This window comes from Parasteatoda tepidariorum, chromosome 10 (genome assembly GCF_043381705.1).
Source record: "Parasteatoda tepidariorum isolate YZ-2023 chromosome 10, CAS_Ptep_4.0, whole genome shotgun sequence".
Taxonomy (NCBI): Eukaryota; Metazoa; Arthropoda; class Arachnida; order Araneae; family Theridiidae; genus Parasteatoda; species Parasteatoda tepidariorum.
Window position 1 is genome coordinate 21,628,639 of NC_092213.1, and position 18,584 is coordinate 21,647,222.

General features: G+C 27.6%; 2 protein-coding genes across 4 annotated transcripts in view; one reads left to right on the plus strand and one right to left on the minus strand.

Moving 5' to 3' along the window:
- The window catches only part of LOC107440502 (monocyte to macrophage differentiation factor 2), a 123,118-nt gene extending 112,544 nt beyond the window's left edge, over positions 1–10,574 (plus strand). For both annotated transcript variants that reach the window (XM_071186290.1, XM_021145565.3), the window contains exons 5-7: positions 1,361–1,468; positions 3,256–3,325; positions 10,062–10,574. In XM_071186290.1, coding sequence (XP_071042391.1) covers positions 1,361–1,468; positions 3,256–3,325; positions 10,062–10,250 — 367 coding nt within the window. In that variant the 3' untranslated portion in view covers positions 10,251–10,574. The remainder of the gene's footprint in view (positions 1–1,360; positions 1,469–3,255; positions 3,326–10,061) is intronic.
- A 4,150-nt stretch (positions 10,575–14,724) lies between these two features.
- The window catches only part of LOC107440501 (mitochondrial ribosomal protein L24), a 14,493-nt gene continuing 10,633 nt past the window's right edge, over positions 14,725–18,584 (minus strand). For both annotated transcript variants that reach the window (XM_016053444.3, XM_016053445.3), the window contains exons 5-6: positions 15,840–15,976; positions 14,725–14,878 (exon numbers count right to left, since the gene is read on the minus strand). In XM_016053444.3, the coding sequence (XP_015908930.1) occupies positions 14,742–14,878; positions 15,840–15,976 (274 nt within the window). In that variant the 3' untranslated portion in view covers positions 14,725–14,741. The remainder of the gene's footprint in view (positions 14,879–15,839; positions 15,977–18,584) is intronic.

Sequence of the window (18,584 nt, forward strand, 5' to 3'; positions counted from 1 at the left end):
AAACAGGTGATGGTTTGTTCAGTAAGATGCGTCTATATGTTAGTCTTGTATGACCTTTACGTAATTTGTTTATTAGTACTTCAATTTTTCTGGAGCAATTAAAAGGGGATAGTAGGAGTTTTATTTCACGTAGTTTATTATTTATTTCTGTGTTCCATTCTGTCTGTCAATTGTCCCTGCAGTGGACTGATCGTTAAGACACGGTTCCCAGCAGATCACCGAAGTCAAGCATCACTGGTTGCGGTCAGTGTGCGGGTGGGTGACCACTTGGATCAGTCTGCGTAGGGACCGAGGGTGTGTGATATTGGTCCTCGTTAAACTGTGCTACCGTAAAGTGCTCGATTTCGCGTGCAGGTCGTCGGGCTACCGAAGCGGGGGTGCCATCCCCTCCGCAGAGGATCAAAATTGTGATAGCATGTCTTCGGTTCATCCTCCGGGATGTTTCCCAGACCGTCGCCAATAGCCCATTGTGCAGCTCTAGTGCGACGTAAATTAACAACAACAACAACAACTGTCTGTCAATTAGAATTTAAAGCCTTTATTATTTCGGTTTGAACATCATGTCTTAAAATTGACCCGTTAGAAAGATTGTGTGAGGATTTTGCTGCATAATCGGAAAATTCATTTTCCGGGATTCCTACGAGTCCAGGGATCCTGGAGAATAAAATTTTAAAGCCATCATTATTTAGATCAATTTTAAATTGCGAATTATAATTGAATGTAGATCTATAGTTGGATTTTGCATAGCGTATAAACAACTCTTAGTATCTGAATAAATTGTCCAATTTTTATGTTTCTGAGTGGAAATATATTCCACAGCTAAAAAGAAGGCACGGCATTCAGAAGTAAAAACTGAGCTTGCAGGGTAAAGCTTCTCTGAAACAACCGCATCAGGAACAAAAGCAGATGCCACATGATCGTTCCTTTTGGAGCAATGGATAAATATGGGGTTAAAATTATCATATAAGGCACGATGGGCATAAAAAAATTTTTGATATACTACTGGTGAAGTACCTTGCTTTGATTGACTACCAAAGACATCAATGACATGAAGTGGAATAGTAAGCCAAGGTAGAAATGGAACAGATTATGAATTGAATTGAATGTAGGATTTAATGGCACAAGGTCCAGCGCCAAACACACGTTATAAAAACATATAAAAAGGTAGAATAGAGTGCAATTATAATATCCAACACTATATTTTTATAGTAAATGTTTTATGTGTATGATTTTAATTTATGAGTACAAATATATTAATCTTTACTTTAATTTAAGACTGCTGATAACTTTTAACCATAATTAATTTATCATGTTCAATATTTTAACATAAGTAGAAAATTAATTATTAATTCAATAATAGGCTCATGCTGAAAGATACAGAGCATAATTTTTGGACTCAAAATATCAGTTGGATTGTATGGACAATGGCTATACTTGGAATTGTCTATCAATACTATTTTCACGAAAGGTAAATAAAAAATTTGAATTTTTTTGTATCTCTTTGAAATTATAAATTTCTGAAAAAAATTTTTTACACTAAGTACCTTAATGCCTTGATCCAGTAGTATCTTTTTTTTTCTTCAATCAAAAGTATAATAATATTGCATAATAATGCTTCAATTTTGAGAATTCAGTAGAGAATTTTCTTTTCAGAAACCTTTATTATTCATATTATATGTATACCTGTTAACTCTTCCGGTTTTCCCGGAAGATTTTTTTTTTCATATTCAAAGTGCTAGCAAAATTGATGATATTTCACTAAACTTTTTGAATTATATTAATAATTATAAATGAGTTAGACCACCACTACATATGAATAATTACAACAAATATATACAAAGCATATTAGTCCTCACGATAGCGAATTTCAACCTGGTTAAAATATAAATATCTTTTTGAGTAAAACTGTTTTTCGGTAATTGTTTTACTACCACTTGGAAAATCCATTCTCGAAAAGAATGAATGTTGGCAGGTATGTATATGCATTTAAGATTTTCATTCATTACATTTTATTTATTTTCTTACCATTAAAATATTTTTGAGAACTTTTTCTGCTTCTTACGAAGAAATAACTAACCCTATCTCTGTACTTATTTCGCATAATTCACTGAATTTTATTATTTAAGCTTTACTTTATTACAGTAGCGTACATAGTTGCGCCATATTGTAGACTTACCATAAAAAATAAATTGCTATACTTTAGTAATTATATTCAAAGTTTAGTTAAAGAGTTATTAGTGTCAAATTATACCACATTTAATTTACCACAAATAACATTTATTATACCATATTTGTTAGTTAAATAGTTAAAGTAAACTAAAAAATATTTTATAAATAAAAAAAAAATTTTTTTTCACTCTTAATATTATTTTCCGAAGAGTGCGCCCTCCAACCTTGTGCGCTCCCCCACACCGCGGGGTGTTATTTATGCCACTGTTTTATTGATGTATGTTTACAACAATAAGAATATGCGCACAGATTATACACATTTTGAAAAAAAGTGCATTTTCTTGTACAACAACTCAAAAATGCTTAATATTTCTAGCATTAAATCACGTAAAACAAATAGTCAGAATCTACCTAATTTGTTTTTTAAAGTAAAGGAAAACCTGCTTCGATATCCTCTAGCTGCAAAATCAATTTTTAACTTTTCCTACTGCGCTAAACCAGCCTTTATTATTATTATTTTATAGTTTAAAAAAACTGGAAATATTTATTTTTTAATTAATGTCACAAAACATTGAAGCTGCTAAAATTAATACTGCAGGCAAGAGTCGTATCACTAGAATACAATTCAAGAGGAAAAATTGCAATAAATAAGGTGTTTACCCACTTTGTTATTGCAATTTTTCCTCTTTTCTGGTAATATGCTACTAAAAAACAGTTTTGTCTCTCAGATACACACTATAGCTTACTAAAGCGGTAAAGGAAAGTTACCTAACTGTACAGATCTTAATTTATAGCCTGAATAAACTTCTATATCAAAGAACATCAATTTCTTCAAAATCTAAAAGCTGTTTGATAAATAATAATTTTTCAGTATGCTTGTTTATATGAAATCATTAAATAAAGTTTTCCATAAAAAGTTACTTTAGTCATTAAGTTACTTTAGTTGTACAAAGTGTGCCGTCTTCCCAAATTTTGAGATAAAAAATAAAATTTTTCATTTGTTATAATTCATAAGTTAGATAGTGTTTCTTTTTATATGTTCAAATCTACAAAAAACTTGTAGTAAATATCAATTTTTCCCCTTAGGTACAAAACACTGGAAACACTATTTTATCTAGTCATTGGGATAACACCAGCATATGCAATGTTTTACATGGTAAGAAAAAACAATTCTTTAATACATCATTATTATTAAAACTCATGTTAAATTTTTGTCAATACATCATCACCCAATATTTTGAATATAAAAGGAAGAAGGTAATTTTAAAAAAACTGGTGATGATGACTATAAGTGATGATTTTATTACTCATGAATATATTAATTTATTATGCCAATTTGGATTTCAAAATTACATAGACAAACCAACTAGAGTAAATTCCTCATCAACTTGCATTGATCATGTCTTCGTAAAAACAAATAAATTTTCAATCAAATCCGGAATATTCATAAATGACATAAGCGATCACTATCCAACCTTTTGCAGTGTTCATTACGATGAGGTAAATAAAATTAAGGAAGCTGAAAATAAAATTTCAATCAACTATAATAAGCTCAATAATTATCTGTCAAATTACAAATTTAATTACAATCCTCAAGATTCTCTTGATCAACAATATCGAAGTTTTGTTTTCAAACTCAATAATTTAAAAAATAATTTTAAATATAAGCATAAATCAAACAAAAAAGCCAAAAATAACTGGATGACTAATAATATCTTGATTTTAATTCGAAGAAAGGAAAAACTATTCAAAAAAACTAGAAAATATCCATGGGATATTATTTACAAAACAGCATACAACACTATAGTTTCTGAGCTTAAGAACTTAATTAAAACAGCAAAATCAGAATATTTCAAAATCAAATTTTTAAATTGTGATTCAAATAAACAAAAATGGGATCTTGTAAATGGTATTATTGGTAATCAGAGCAAATCACTTACTTTACCTGATATTTTAAACGACTATGAATCTTCTGATCAATTCAATAAATCATTTGCAAATGCCTACAGTACCTCAAACCCAAATTTAAACAGTTTGCAAATATATATTTCACCAAGTTTAACCTCGTTTGTTTTCCTAGAATTGAATGATTGTGAAGTACTTCACTTAATAAATTCTCTTTCTAATAAAAACTCCTTTGACTATGACGGTATTAATGTAAAATTAATTAAACTATTTGCTCTCAATAATATAAATTTTATAACTAATTTCATCAATACCTCAATCAAGTCATCCATATTTCCAACTTCTTTAAAAAGAGCAACCATAACTCCTATTTTTAAAACCGGCGATAAAAACTGCCTATCAAACTATAGACCAATTTCAATATTACCTGTTTTTTCCAAAATCATTGAAAAAGCTCTAGCTGATAAAATGTACAATTATTTAAAACATACAAATTTTTTCTCTGTTAATCAACATGGATTTATTAAAGGCAAAAGTACAGAAAAAGCTCTTTTGGAATTTTCAAAATTTATTCATAATAGTATTGCTGAAAATAAGATAACAGTAGCTATATTTCTTGATATATCAAAAGCTTTCGATAATGTCAATCACAATCTTTTAATTAAAAAATTAGAATTTGCTGGTTTCAGAGGAATTATGTTAAATTGGTTTGTTTCATATCTTTCAAACAGAGAACATAGAGTTAAAATCCGAAGTAATTTTAGTAATTATATTTTTTCAAACCGTGGTGTTCCTCAAGGATCTATTCTAGGACCCTTATTGTTTATTATATTCATCAATGACTTTTGTCAACTCAAACTTTTTGGTAAGATAATAACGTATGCTGATGATTCCGTAATTTTGTATTCTTGCACTGATTTAAATCAACTAATTTTTCAAATTCAATCTGATTTACGCATAATTTCAAAATGGTTTACAATAAATGACTTAAATTTAAATCTAAATAAAACTAAATATATTTATTTCAGTTTAAGAAAATCAGAATTTAACTTAAATTTAAAATTTCACTCTCTCTCCTGCAAAAGTACTAATGAAAATTGTCAATGCTATATTCTACAATCTGTAAATAATATCAAATATTTAGGACTATATATCGATTCTAATTTAAAATGGAAAACACATATTAACAATTTAGTTAAAAAATTGCGTTTCGTTTTAGTTAAATTTTATCACCTTAAGAATAAAATTCATTTTAATTTTGTGAAAGCACTCTATTACTCCTGGTTTTATTCTTTAATTAATTATGGTGCGATAATATATGGCGGTGAATATAAAACTAATTTACTTCCCTTAATCTCAGTTCAGAATAAATGCTTCAAGATTATTAATTCTCTAAATATAAATAATTCAAGTGTAACTACTACCAATATATATACAAGAATTAACCTATTACCATTTCGCCATAATGTATTTTTTCGTATTTTACTCTATTTACACAACAATAAATTAATATGCAAATTAAAAACTAATGTGTCTGAAAGGAGACCAACTGAAATGTATGAGATTCCCTTCTTTACAAAAGAAATTTCACGAAAACAGTTTTTTTACTTAGCACCTAAATTATATAATAAATTACCATTTCAGTTGCAAAACATCAAAATATATTCTTCTTTTAAGCGTGCTTTATTTCAATTTGTGATGAACATTGACGATTTAGATCTCTATTTTTCACTTTAAAGGAAGCATTTGATTTTTTATACCAGTCTTGTGCCAATCCAAATGAATTTCTTATGTTACCTTTGTTATTTTTTTTATTTATTTATTTATTTTTTTATATATATAGTTTCATGCATTTTTTTTTTTTTTTTTATTATTACAGTGTTCAACAATATATGATGTCTTATGATGAGCAAAATAATTTATGATTGTAATATCCCCCCCTTTTTTTCTTTATTTTTTTTTTTAAATTTCTAATTTAGATTTATTGTATTACTTTTCTTTGTCACCTGGACAGGATTTTCCTCTTGACGACGAATATATATTCTTTGTATTTATGTGTTTTTGTTCTCAATAAAGTTATATTTGTTTGAAAAAAAAAAAAAATACGTTAAAAAAATGAACATTAAATCAATAAATTCCAGTAAGAATCAGCTGTTTAAAGTTTATTTAACTGTATATCTTCTTAAACCATGAAATTAATTAACTTTGAGAATGATGTAAAAAATAACTAAAAGTGTTGGTATTTTGAGAAAAATGCATTTTCTTGAATAGTAACTCAAAAATACTTGATATTTATAGTTTTAAGTCACATAAAGAAATGGTCAGACGTTATTACCCGGTATAAAATATAAAACTTTATGAGGGCATAATAAAAAATCATATCAGAATGTATGAAAATGATCTGACCTACTTTGACAAATATTTATAAATCGTTCTTGTTGCTCGTGGAAGTAACATTGGCACACATACCACCCAATCATGATTAAGCACCCATTCCCATGTTAAAGAGCTTAATCTTTTAATTCGTACTATGAATGCCACCTAATTTTGATCCCTGTCAGATGATGTGGACAGCACATGAGCTGGTCCTCCTCTCTCTCTCTAAACTTTCACTCTCAGCCACAACAGATTTAAAACGCATCTTGCTGCTTACAGATGTCTGTTACACAGTCTGTTGCAGAGATGATCACTTTACTGAGACCACCAGAACAACATTAGCGAGTGAAATTTTATTTATAAAAAGTGTTTCTTCACGTCTATTTATAATATTAATTCATATTTTACATAACTTCCTGCGCTTGTAGAAACAAAACTTCGCTTATATAATGTGCAAATAAAAACAGAACAACTTTTAATCTATCTAAGGATCAGATTTTGGTTCTGGTACAACTGATTTGGAGCATTGACCAAAAATAGGCTAATTAATTAGTGCAAAGAATATTTTACATTATATCAGATTTTATATGATAAATGTGTTTTTTTTGTCACCTTTATAATATAGCATGTAGCCTCAATCTGAAAAAATCTGGCCGTAATATCAATAGAGCAACCTTTAAAGTTAATTTCCATTTTTGCCTACTTCACTTATAAGTGGAAGTATTTAAGAGAATAAAAAAAAATTATGAACATTATTAAAAAAAAGTTATTAATTTATAACATTTAATATTGGCCAAAAATGCTTTTTCTCGCTGTCAGACAGAATTCTAAGGTAAACAAATTTTTATTTTAATTTTAATTTATTTAATTTTAAATGAATAAATACAAAATTTAGGAACAATCGGTCGAATACTTTTTAGGTAGAATCAACTGAATACTTTCTAAATTTCAAAAAAGTCTTTTTTTTAATGCTAGTTTCTCAACGACTATTCTTCAGGATAAAATCTAGTCTTAAAGACTCGCACTACACTTACAAAGAATTCAAAAAATATTACATGGTTGCTAAGTGTTTCGCTTTAATTAAAATTTGTTATTATTTTTCACACTTTTGCTTCCGTTAACACTTCTGAATATGTAAGGCTAAGAAAAAGAGCCTTGGCAATAAATAAAATCTTATTAATAGCCAATACATGGATTCCTTAACTTTCCTTGGCTATAACTATTTCAACGTATACATGACACTTGCTTTTTTAATTTCCGGCTGGACGGAGGTGCCCTGTGGGCTTAGCCCTGCAGCCACAAACTCCAAGCTATTTTCAAAATTTTTTATATTTAATAATTCATATGTAGATAAAAATGAAGATTTCTCTTTACTTTTGATCTCCACGCATTTTAAAAATAAAATATTTTGATTATTTATTATAATTTGATTCTCTTTAAAAATATAAAAAATGGATAATAAGTACCTACAATGATTTATCAAAATTTTTCAACTAGTGTAAATAATTTTTTTTATTAATATTTCTAATGGCAATGCAATACAAAGAAATGATTAAAACAACAAATTCAGAGTAGAACAGATGACATAAAAGAAATTGACCACCGCTTTCTCTTGCACGCCAATGCAGTGCCGTCTCAGAGTCGCCATGGAGTGGTGAGCAACGGTGGAGGTGGTCTCTATTCATAAACTTTGCCAAATTAGATAGGGGGCAGTTTAGATGGTGAAAAATCTCAATGCGATGGAGATGTTCTCCTAAACAGTCAAAAGAAGGAATTTTGCACCAGTTTCTTGACGTGGAGAATCGGTAATGGCCATAAGATCACCAACTCTCCACCACTTTGACTGCAAACGGTCAAGTAGTTGAACTTTAAATTTTTTTTCATAATCTGTTTAATATGCAGCTTTATAGAATGGTATAATATTTTTGAATATCTTGACTGAAGCAGTCTTGCGCCCTTCTTCGCTGGGAAACCAGCCTGCTCGTGAAAATCATCATCGTCAGGATAAATGTTCGACTAATATTGCCTTTCCTCCAACTACATCAAACTAGCAGTAATCATCAACTTCTTCAGCATGTCAAAATAAACTCCACCATACCCTGATTATTTGATACTCGATTAAATGACACTTTAAACAGTGCCATTTAATCGAGTATGACTGATTTTCCAACACCTTTTTTGTTCGTGAGCAAGAATCATACTAGTATCAAAAATGCTAAGTAAATGGCCCAACTAGAGTGTTTTCATTACAGTTGTAGATTGCATTTTTCTACCCTATACTGCTTGCGTGATAATCTCGTCTATCCGTCTCTCACGAGATAACCCGTTTTCCGAATCTATAGTGTTGCATTGCAGTTGTGCTAGAAATGGACAATCTGAACGGTAGTACACTGATGCCCAAAAGTTAAACATACTTCAATACATATGTCTAGTGTAAAAGTTTGATTAAATTTTAGAGACCAGAATACTACAACCTACGCCGAAGCAGAAGATCTTAATTAAATGTGTTGAATGGCTGTAAAAACAAGATGAAATTGATGTTACCACATTATTATTGTTTAGACGAATACGAAATCTCGCTTCGAAAATACAACATTTAAACAAAAAACAAAATTGAATAACTGAATTTTTTCATGATACATACTATTACATCTCTATTCATGATTAAAAAAAATTATAAAATTGTTCTTTTTTGAAGCTTTATTTTGGTCACTACTTATTTTTTATCAATTTTACTCATAGTTTAATGTTTATACACTTCAAAAAAAGTCACCTGATTACCCAATAATTTCGATTTTTCGAGATACCCCTGGTCTCAACATTGTCTGATAATCAGAGTTCTACTGTATATGAATTAAAACTTATTCAGAGTGATTTATTTTTAACCTGTAAAGAAACTGAAATTGCAGAATACTTTGATGTTCAAAATTATGAATACAGATAGAACACAAATTTTTCTACAATATTGAATTTCAGGCTATGTAAGGCTAGTTTGTTTTCTATGATGCATTTTATTATGTTACAATAAGAAATAATATTTTAAAAGAGTTTTTATTTTTCTCAAAGAAAAATAGGTGCTCATCAAAGGAACTTATTTTCCTCAGTTCAAGTTTAAAATTACGTCAAGAAAATATGAAAGAATAAGGGCAGCTTAATAGAATATGTTATTAAATGACAAAAAAAAGTTTTGCATTTTTTCTTTTAAAAAAATAGCAATACAGAACGAATAATTAAAACAAGCAGATTTTTAATTTGCTGCATGTACTTCATTATTATGTAAATTTTGTATATATTTATTTAAAATAATAATTTGGATAAAAATATTTTTAATAATATTATACATAGAAAGCTTTCAAATTCTACTTAAAATTTATAAGCTGATATAAATTTTAAAAAGATCAAACATGATCTTCAAATGTATAGAAATATTTTTCACGCATAAAATTTTTTAGATACTAAATTTTTATTACAAAACTAAACAAAATACATACTTTTATGTTTGATTTATTGGTACTTACTTTTACTGATTTTTCTTACATGCTCACTGATTGCATAACTTCTCTCAAAAACCAACATGGAAATAATCACTTTTTTTTCCCTTCCATTTTTAGCGTGAGCTAAGAGGCATGTGGGAACTCTGCATTGGTGGTCTAATCTATATAATAGGTGTGATTTTCTTTAAATGTGATGGACGAATTCCATGTGCACATGCTATATGGCATTTATTTGTGAACATAGGAGCAACTTTTCACTTCTATGCTGTTTATAAATATCTAATCGTGGCAGACCAAAAAAGTTGAAAAATGGAGAATCATTGTTTCAAATGTTTGAACAAAAAGCATTCACTCTAGGAACAAAGTTGCTTGCCAGATAGTGATTTGCATGAAAATGTTTATTGTGATAGCAATTTTTTCAAATATAATGTCTTTTTAGAAGTACTTCATTGTGAATTCTTCAATGAAAATGTGATAGCTCAATATTTTTTCTTTAAATTGCAATTATTAAAGGATAAGATTTCATATATTAGAATTAAGGGATTTTAAACATAAAATAATATACATCAAATTTTTTAAAAAAAACTAAATGTAACAGAACAAATAAACATAAAATTGAGGAGAAAAAAAGAAGCTAAATATGGTATCTTATTGAGTGAAACTTTTGTGAGAAAATAACAATAACATTTTGTTTGGCAAATAACAATTTGGTTGACACACCGAACTTAAACTATATCCTTTTTCACGAAATCAATACCATTTTATTAGCTACAAAAGGCAGCAATATTCTTTCATAGAAATAAAAAATTCATTTCTTTATATTTTATTCCAAACTATTGAAATAGGAAATGAATTTTTTCTATTTCTCAGCTAGATGAAAGTCCTGCACAAATGCTGGGTGGATGGCATGAGAGATATTCTTATGAAGAATAATAATTATTAACTGTTAACCCTTATTAACTACCTAATAATGACCTAACTAAGTACACAATTAGGTGGGTAGCTATTGGGAGTTAATAAGAAACCATTAAAAAACATCATTATTTACAGTAGCAAGTTCAAATGGTTATGTCTTGGATACTGTATGCAAAATCAATGTGATTTTCAATGAATGTGATTTATTGTATTAGCACTCTTACATAAATGTGATCAGGACTCTTTCTTTTAATAAAAGATCAAGTCAAATTTCAGGGTAAATTTTTGCGCAAATTGACAATTATATTTGTTTTAAAGAGATTTAAATTATCTATTACTTTAATTTTTTTTAAAAAATTAAGTGAAATGTTCAAATACCCTTTTTTTGTTTGGTAAGTTGTTTACCTTTTAGAAATCGGTAGGAACAGTATTTGGTTCGACCAAATGCTAAAATAAATTACACAACATAGAATTGTTAAAAGAAGAGTTCAAAATATAATATTATTAACATTTCTCTGTTGTATAATTTATTAGATATATTATATATAAAAGTATTTTTATTTTTGTCTTGAAACACTAAATTTTTGAAAAAATTATTTTAATAATTTGGAGGGCTTTATAACAATTTCCAGTTATGAATTTAATCAGTGTTAGCATATGTCTGCAATTAAACTTAAGAAATTTCCACAAAACTTCCAAATTAACCTGGAAAAGTCCTGATTTCAGCACTACTTGTCTTTCAATTATTTTTTTTTTACACCATAAGTGTAAAATTAGAGGTAATTACGATACCTCAAATTTCTGCATGTCAAAATGTGTATTTATTTTAATTGGATGTATGATAAAAAAAATATAACAAAAACAGTTTTGTAAATTGGATTTCTTCCAAAGGCAGAAGTGTGCCAAATTGTCTAGTCACGGTGCTTTACTTCAAATTCTATGGGATTTAAAAATTTATCATAGAAGTATTTATTGCAAACGTCATAATATTAATGTATTGTGAATAGAGTATATTTATTAGAGAGATTTTAATTAGGTGTAACAGGGTTAGAATTTTCACAGCATTTATTGTAAAATAATCAAATTGCAAAAATTATTTCATACAAACTTGTATAGTATAGGAAAAATACATCCATTCACTGCCATAAACAAAATTGTAATTAAATTTTAATGTTATTTACTTATTCCAGAAGATTTTACAGATTTTGACAAATTGTTCATGTTTTTAATAATGCAATGCAAATATTACTTGTTATTTTTAGTAGGAAATACATTTGCAAATGATTCTTAGAATTTCTTTTTTTATCTTATACAATTTAATTTGATTGATAAAAGTCATTAGAAAAATGTTACTGAATAAATTTCATTTCTCATACAATATTTCAAAAATTACTGGAAAATAAGAAACACTACTTAAACATCTTAAATATACTAGGATTTTTTTTTTCAAAAGCAAAAAGTCAAATAAAATTGGCTAGTTAACATTTAGTTAAAATAAAGTTTAATAACTGTTCACTCACCATTAATGAAATTGTATGTTGTTGCTAAAATAAGTTATGATAAATATATTATGATAAAATAAGTTATGATAAGTTGCTAAAATAAGTATGAAGTCTAAGCATAAATTGAGTTAAACTGTGATAGATTGAGTACATTTATTTAAGAAATTTATATAACTATTGGCATCAACTTATAGCAAGATGTGTGATGATTTTATAGTACTGTTGTTTACTCTAGTACAACAAAAGCAAATAAAAGTACAAAAGTGAAAACAATTTGTTTACTCTTAACTAATTATGACTATTGTTTAAATGTTTTTGATAAATATTTGCTATGCGAATTCTTATTCATCTAAAGTTATATACAAAACTTTAAAGAAATAAAAACAAACGCAAAAAGCTAAATATGGTAGAACTGCAATTATACAAAATGTAGTCATCTAGATAGTGAAAAATCAGAATATATTGAGCAGTCATTGAATTAATATATATAGGTATTCTTTGGATAATTTCATCACATTAAAACCATGTCTTGTTTCAATCTCGATAATTAGAATTTGTTTATATTTTTAACTTTAAAATTATAAAATGTTAAGAGTAAATAAATATAAATTTAAGTTGTATATATTTGTAGAATGTGAGAAGTTTATGTATACTTATTTGTGATATTTTAAATGTGTGCTTTACATTCACATTCCCTAAAATAAAAAAATTGTTTAAAAACAATTGTTGTCGTTTCTGGGCCTTTCGAAGTAAAAAATGAAAAACACATTTGCATTAGAATGAATATAGTTCAAGAGCACAAGAGTTGAAATGAGTTGAATGGCGTAAAACTCTGATGACATTGCCCACTCAAAATGAGAAGATTAAACAGTGTTATAAACTAAGTTTGTCATAAAAAGCTAAAAGACTTCTAGGGAGCTTCAGGGTGGAAAAACATCTCCATTTAGGATATTTCTAGATCGCCATACATCTAGAATATTGTGATATTTTACTAAGAATAACTTGACTAGCAAAAAAAGAATTGTTAACAAACAAATAGTTTTATATTACTTTTTTAAAAATAATAATTTAAAATAAATCATTTACTTAAATGCTGAATATTACTAATATCAAAACACGCTCTAATTGATCATTTTAGATAAATTATTCTACAATGAAAATTAAAAATTTGCTTTAATGCAAAAAATTACAATAGAAAAACATTCTGATTGGTCATTTTAAGTCTACAATTAAATTTTAAACAAGTAATTTACTTAAATATAAAATATTACCACAATACAAAAACACTTTGTTTGGCCATTTAAGATAAATTATTCTGTAACTATAACAAAGTATATTAATTAATATTTAAAGTATATTAATCATATTAATTAGTATAAATTATTCTGTAATTATAACAAAGTATATTAATTAATATTTTTTGTGAGATATTTACAAACAAATAAAACAAATTTCGTAAAAATTACAGTAAATAATAATTTTAAAAATACTAACTTATTATTTCATAAATGGCTTTCAAGAGAAAAAATAATAAATAATAAAAATAATTGCAAATATTTAAAATTAAATAAACAGTACAGCTAAGCACATTTTTAATACCAACAAAATTTCATACCTATTAGTTTACAGTCCAGGAAAAAAACTTCACTGGCAATTTTAATTTATTTCCCATATTGTTTAAAATTATTAAATAGAATTACAGTTCTGTCTAGTAGTTTTTTGGATGCCTCAGTTTTTAATCCAATACAAAAATATAAGAGCTCCAATTCTAGAGCAGCTTTACTTTTATGATTTTTAAATTATATAATATTATTTCTAAGTAGCAGCACAGTCAATTATCTAAAGATTAACGATTTAGGTTTGCTAATTAAAGATTGCTGGATATGAGCATCCAGATAGCAGCATATTTCTAGGAATGTTCTTTGCAAATAACCAGCTGACATTTTTTAAAACATTATTTATCAGAAAATCACTTTGACTCTCTCATGCAGAATTTTTATTAAACCTATATTTCATACTTTTTATATCATTTTAGGCCAAAATAAGAGAAAAATATTATATTTAGCATTTTATTAATTTATTCTTATGAAACACGGCATGAAACAATGGTGCCTTTTTCTGCATAAAAAATACATAAAAAGGACACCAGTGTGGCACCGGCCTCAAAGGGTTATTGCCTTTAATACAATATGAAAAGCTCATTAAACATAAAATAGTGCATTGTTAAATCCCACAATGAATTCTTGAATTATTACCTGTTATCTATTACTTATTAGCACAAAACTCATTTAAATTTATCAACTTAAAATTACCAGGAAAATATTAGATTCTAGAAGGAAAATAACAGAATTAAAAACAAAGTGTTAGTTAAAAAGCTAATTTAATACCAAAATGTTTTTACAGGTACATTATCTTCTTTCAGACCACATTCTTCCATAATTTCTTGTTCAAACGTCAATAACCTTGGTTTATATGTAATTTCTTCAACATCTTTTGCCTTTGTGTCTTTTGGTTGCTCTAAAATAGGAAGCCACGAGTAAGGCAAAATTCTAAATGTTGTAGAACGAAAATAACTAAGCGTTAAAAAAGTTAAAATGAAACATTAAGTTTTTCTAAGGCTGCATTGTGGGTAAAAAATTTGCTTTTCAAAATTCCTTAGTCAAGGTTACTTTAAGGTTATTTCAAGGATGTTGCAAAAAAAGACTAAAAACTAAACCGCAATTAATTGTAAGGTTTTCTGGTGAATGAAAAATAACTTTTAAACAATTGCTAAGCTGTTTTGAATGAAAAGTTATTTAACTAATACTTTACACAAATTTATTACTTAAGAAATATAAACAGAATTGCAGAAATAAACATTTATGTAAAAATAAACAAATATTACTGGATTTCTGCTAAAAAAAAATTCCTTTCCAGTCATACAATTCTCTGCATAAGCTCCACTATTTTTCATTCCTTAGTGATAATAAAAGTTGTTCTTCAGTTAATTTGATTTTATACAATTTCTGTCTTTAAATTTAGCAAAAAAAGTTAATTAATTATATAAAAATAATTTATATTTTAAAATTTTTTAAAAAAACAACAAAATAGACAGCAATGTCAATATTTTGTTATTATTGCTCCTAAAAATTGGAATTATGAAAAGCAAGTAGCATAATAATTAAAAAAAAAACTTTAAAAAGAATTATTTCATTTTAATATGAAATAATAAAATTTGTTAAATGGAACAATACCAAATAATATGCTTATGTCGGCGATATGCTAATGCAGTATAAAAAAGAAAAATAATAAAACTTGGTAAAAACAATATAAAAATAACTGAAAAAATCCCCATTACAAATTTTAACCTTATTTTGAAGATGATAATGATAGATGATTTAATTTAACATGCAAAATTATTCACATAAGTTTCATTATTCTAATGGCAAAATTATTAAATATTTGGATATCAAAAAATGTCATATAAATAGTGGCATACCAGAATAATACTTTTTGTTCTTATAATCATAAGTTTCTTCAGCTTCATCTGGTATAGGTATAATTCTGCCAGTTCTTACAGAGACCCTCACTTCTTCTCCTTCATCAGTATAACGCCAAACAACTTTAGTGGGTTTGCTGATGGAAAGAATAAACATTATCAATAATCTTCATTTTTAAAAGAAGAGAAAGAAAATGTTTTCTTCTAAAAGTGAAATTAAAAAAAGTTTAAAATCTGATTTTACATTTTTTATCTTTCTTTTATAAAGTATTAAATTATGCTATTCTTAATAAATTCTGGAAGTATTCAGTTACGCTATTCTTAATAAATTCTGAAAGTATTCAGTTAGGCTATTTGTAATAAATTCTGAAAGTATTCAGTTAGGCTATTCTTAATAAATTCTGGAAGTATTCTATAATGCTATTCTTAACAAATTCTGAAAGAATTCAGTTATGCTATTTTAAATAAATTCTGAAAGTAGTCAGTTACGCTATTCTAAATAAATTCCGGAAGTATTCAGTTACACCATCCTTAATAAAATCAGGAAGTATTCTGTAACGATATTCTTAACAAATTCTGGAAGTATTCAGTTACGCTTTTCTTAAGAAATTCTGGATACAAAAACAAAAAAAAACATAACAAATTCAACAAAAATTAGAATTTTCAATACTAATGTTCAGTCTGTACTTTTATATGGAACTGAGACATGGCACTGAAATGAAAATAACATGAAAACACTTCAAGTACTTATTAACGTCTTGTGTATCAAGTGATTCCCTAAAATTTGTAAAGCAAAATTCGTCAGAAAAGCAAAACAGAGAAACCAATTGATCTGGGAATTAAAAAACATATATGAAAATGGATTGGTCATGTTCTACGTAAACCTGAAAAATTTAAAGTAAAACAGGTTTTTGATTGGAACCCTCAGGGCAATAGAAAAAGAGGAAGACCTAAAAATTCTTGGCACAGGACGTTGAAAACAATAAGACACAATGAGAGGCAAAATATCTGGCCACAATTAGATTGGCATGGAAAGCTATGATAGAGCCCTATGCTTCAATTCGGATTAAAAAAGAATATGAATGCATGTATTTATAAAGTATGAGTTCAAATCAAAATTAATACCAAAACAGTGAGTATATAAAAGATCTTAATTCAGAACAGAATTAAAAAGTTTATTTTAAGTCAGTTTTTTTTTTTTAATTCATCAAATCAATTAAGAAGTGTTGATCATAAAATATTCAAGCATCCAATTTCTGATTGAATAAAATCAGGAAGTATAAAAACTAATTTAACATATTAATATAAGCTACTACCATATATTAACAGCATCACTATAGTTTTTGTTTGGCAGGTAGATACTTTATTTATGTTGCACTAGAATTGCACAATGGGCTATTGGCCACGGTCTGGAAAACATCCCTGAAGATGATCCGAACACATGCCATCACAATTTTGATCCTCAGCAGAGGGAAGAGCTTCCCAGCTTTGGTAGTCCGACGACTTGCATGTGAAGGCAAGCACTTTACAGTAGAACAGTTTTACGAAGACCACAACTGAATACCCTCCTTTTCAATCCAAGTTGATCAAAGTGGTCACGCACCTGCTCATCGACCACAACCAGTGATGCTTGACTTCATTGTTCAAATGGCAACAGAGTCTTTACAATCACTGTGGAACAGTTTTTGTTTGGATCCAAAAGCTTTTTTAACAAACTTATAACGCATTTATAACAATAAAATGAGAAATATTACAATTAAATCTTTTAAATTATTTTATCTGTATATATTTTGGATATCAAAGTCTTACATCTAATAATATAGATTGTAGTATTTTGTTTTAAAAAAAGCAATATACACATCCATTTAATTTTTTCCAGGCCAGTTTTAACCATGGTTTTTTTACTCTGATATAAATTTGTCAACCCTGGAAAATTAAATGATCTTTTAAACCCATCAAGACAGTGATCACATATACACTGTTAGATAAATAAATGCTAAAAGGGCTTTTCTATTTTAATTAAATAACATAAAAATAAAAGGTATAAGGTTCGATCTTCGTCAGTCATCGAAGATAACGATCTCATGCACTCAACTTGCGTAGGTGATGTCATGGTCTGCAGGGGATCAGCCAGTTTCTTTTCATTTGCTGTTGGTCGTTCTTGCGTGGACGTCATCCGTTATCTGTTTAAAGAGTATTTAAGCTTATGTTGAAGCAGATTATTTTGTATTCATTCTTTTCGTTAGTCACTCTGTTTGTGACAGTTTGTCTACCAATGTTTTTAAATAAATTTATTGCTTTACAAACTTCGTTTTCTTATTTGTTTCATTGACAAACAAATATAATATTCTGCAACAATCTCGGATGACATACACGATCACGCAATTCTGCCTTTGTGGCATGCCAGGGTTCCCACTCTATGATGAGATTGAAATTCAAGGACTTTCCAGGACTTTTCAAGGACCTCAACAAAATTTTCAAGGACCTTAATCTAAGACCAATTTTAAAAATTATTCTCTTCTATTTTACTAGAAGCAACAATGCTTGTTGTGGCAATAATTAATTTCAAATATAATACCTAAATGCTTTGCCTATATAGAGAGAAGAGAGTATATGTATTATGGACTAAAATTTATATTTTTTTAAAAACAACCCTACTGGTTTTACATATTAATTCACAAAATCATTTTCAGCACAATCTATAACTAATGGTAATGAGGTGTTAATGGTGAAATCCTTTAATCC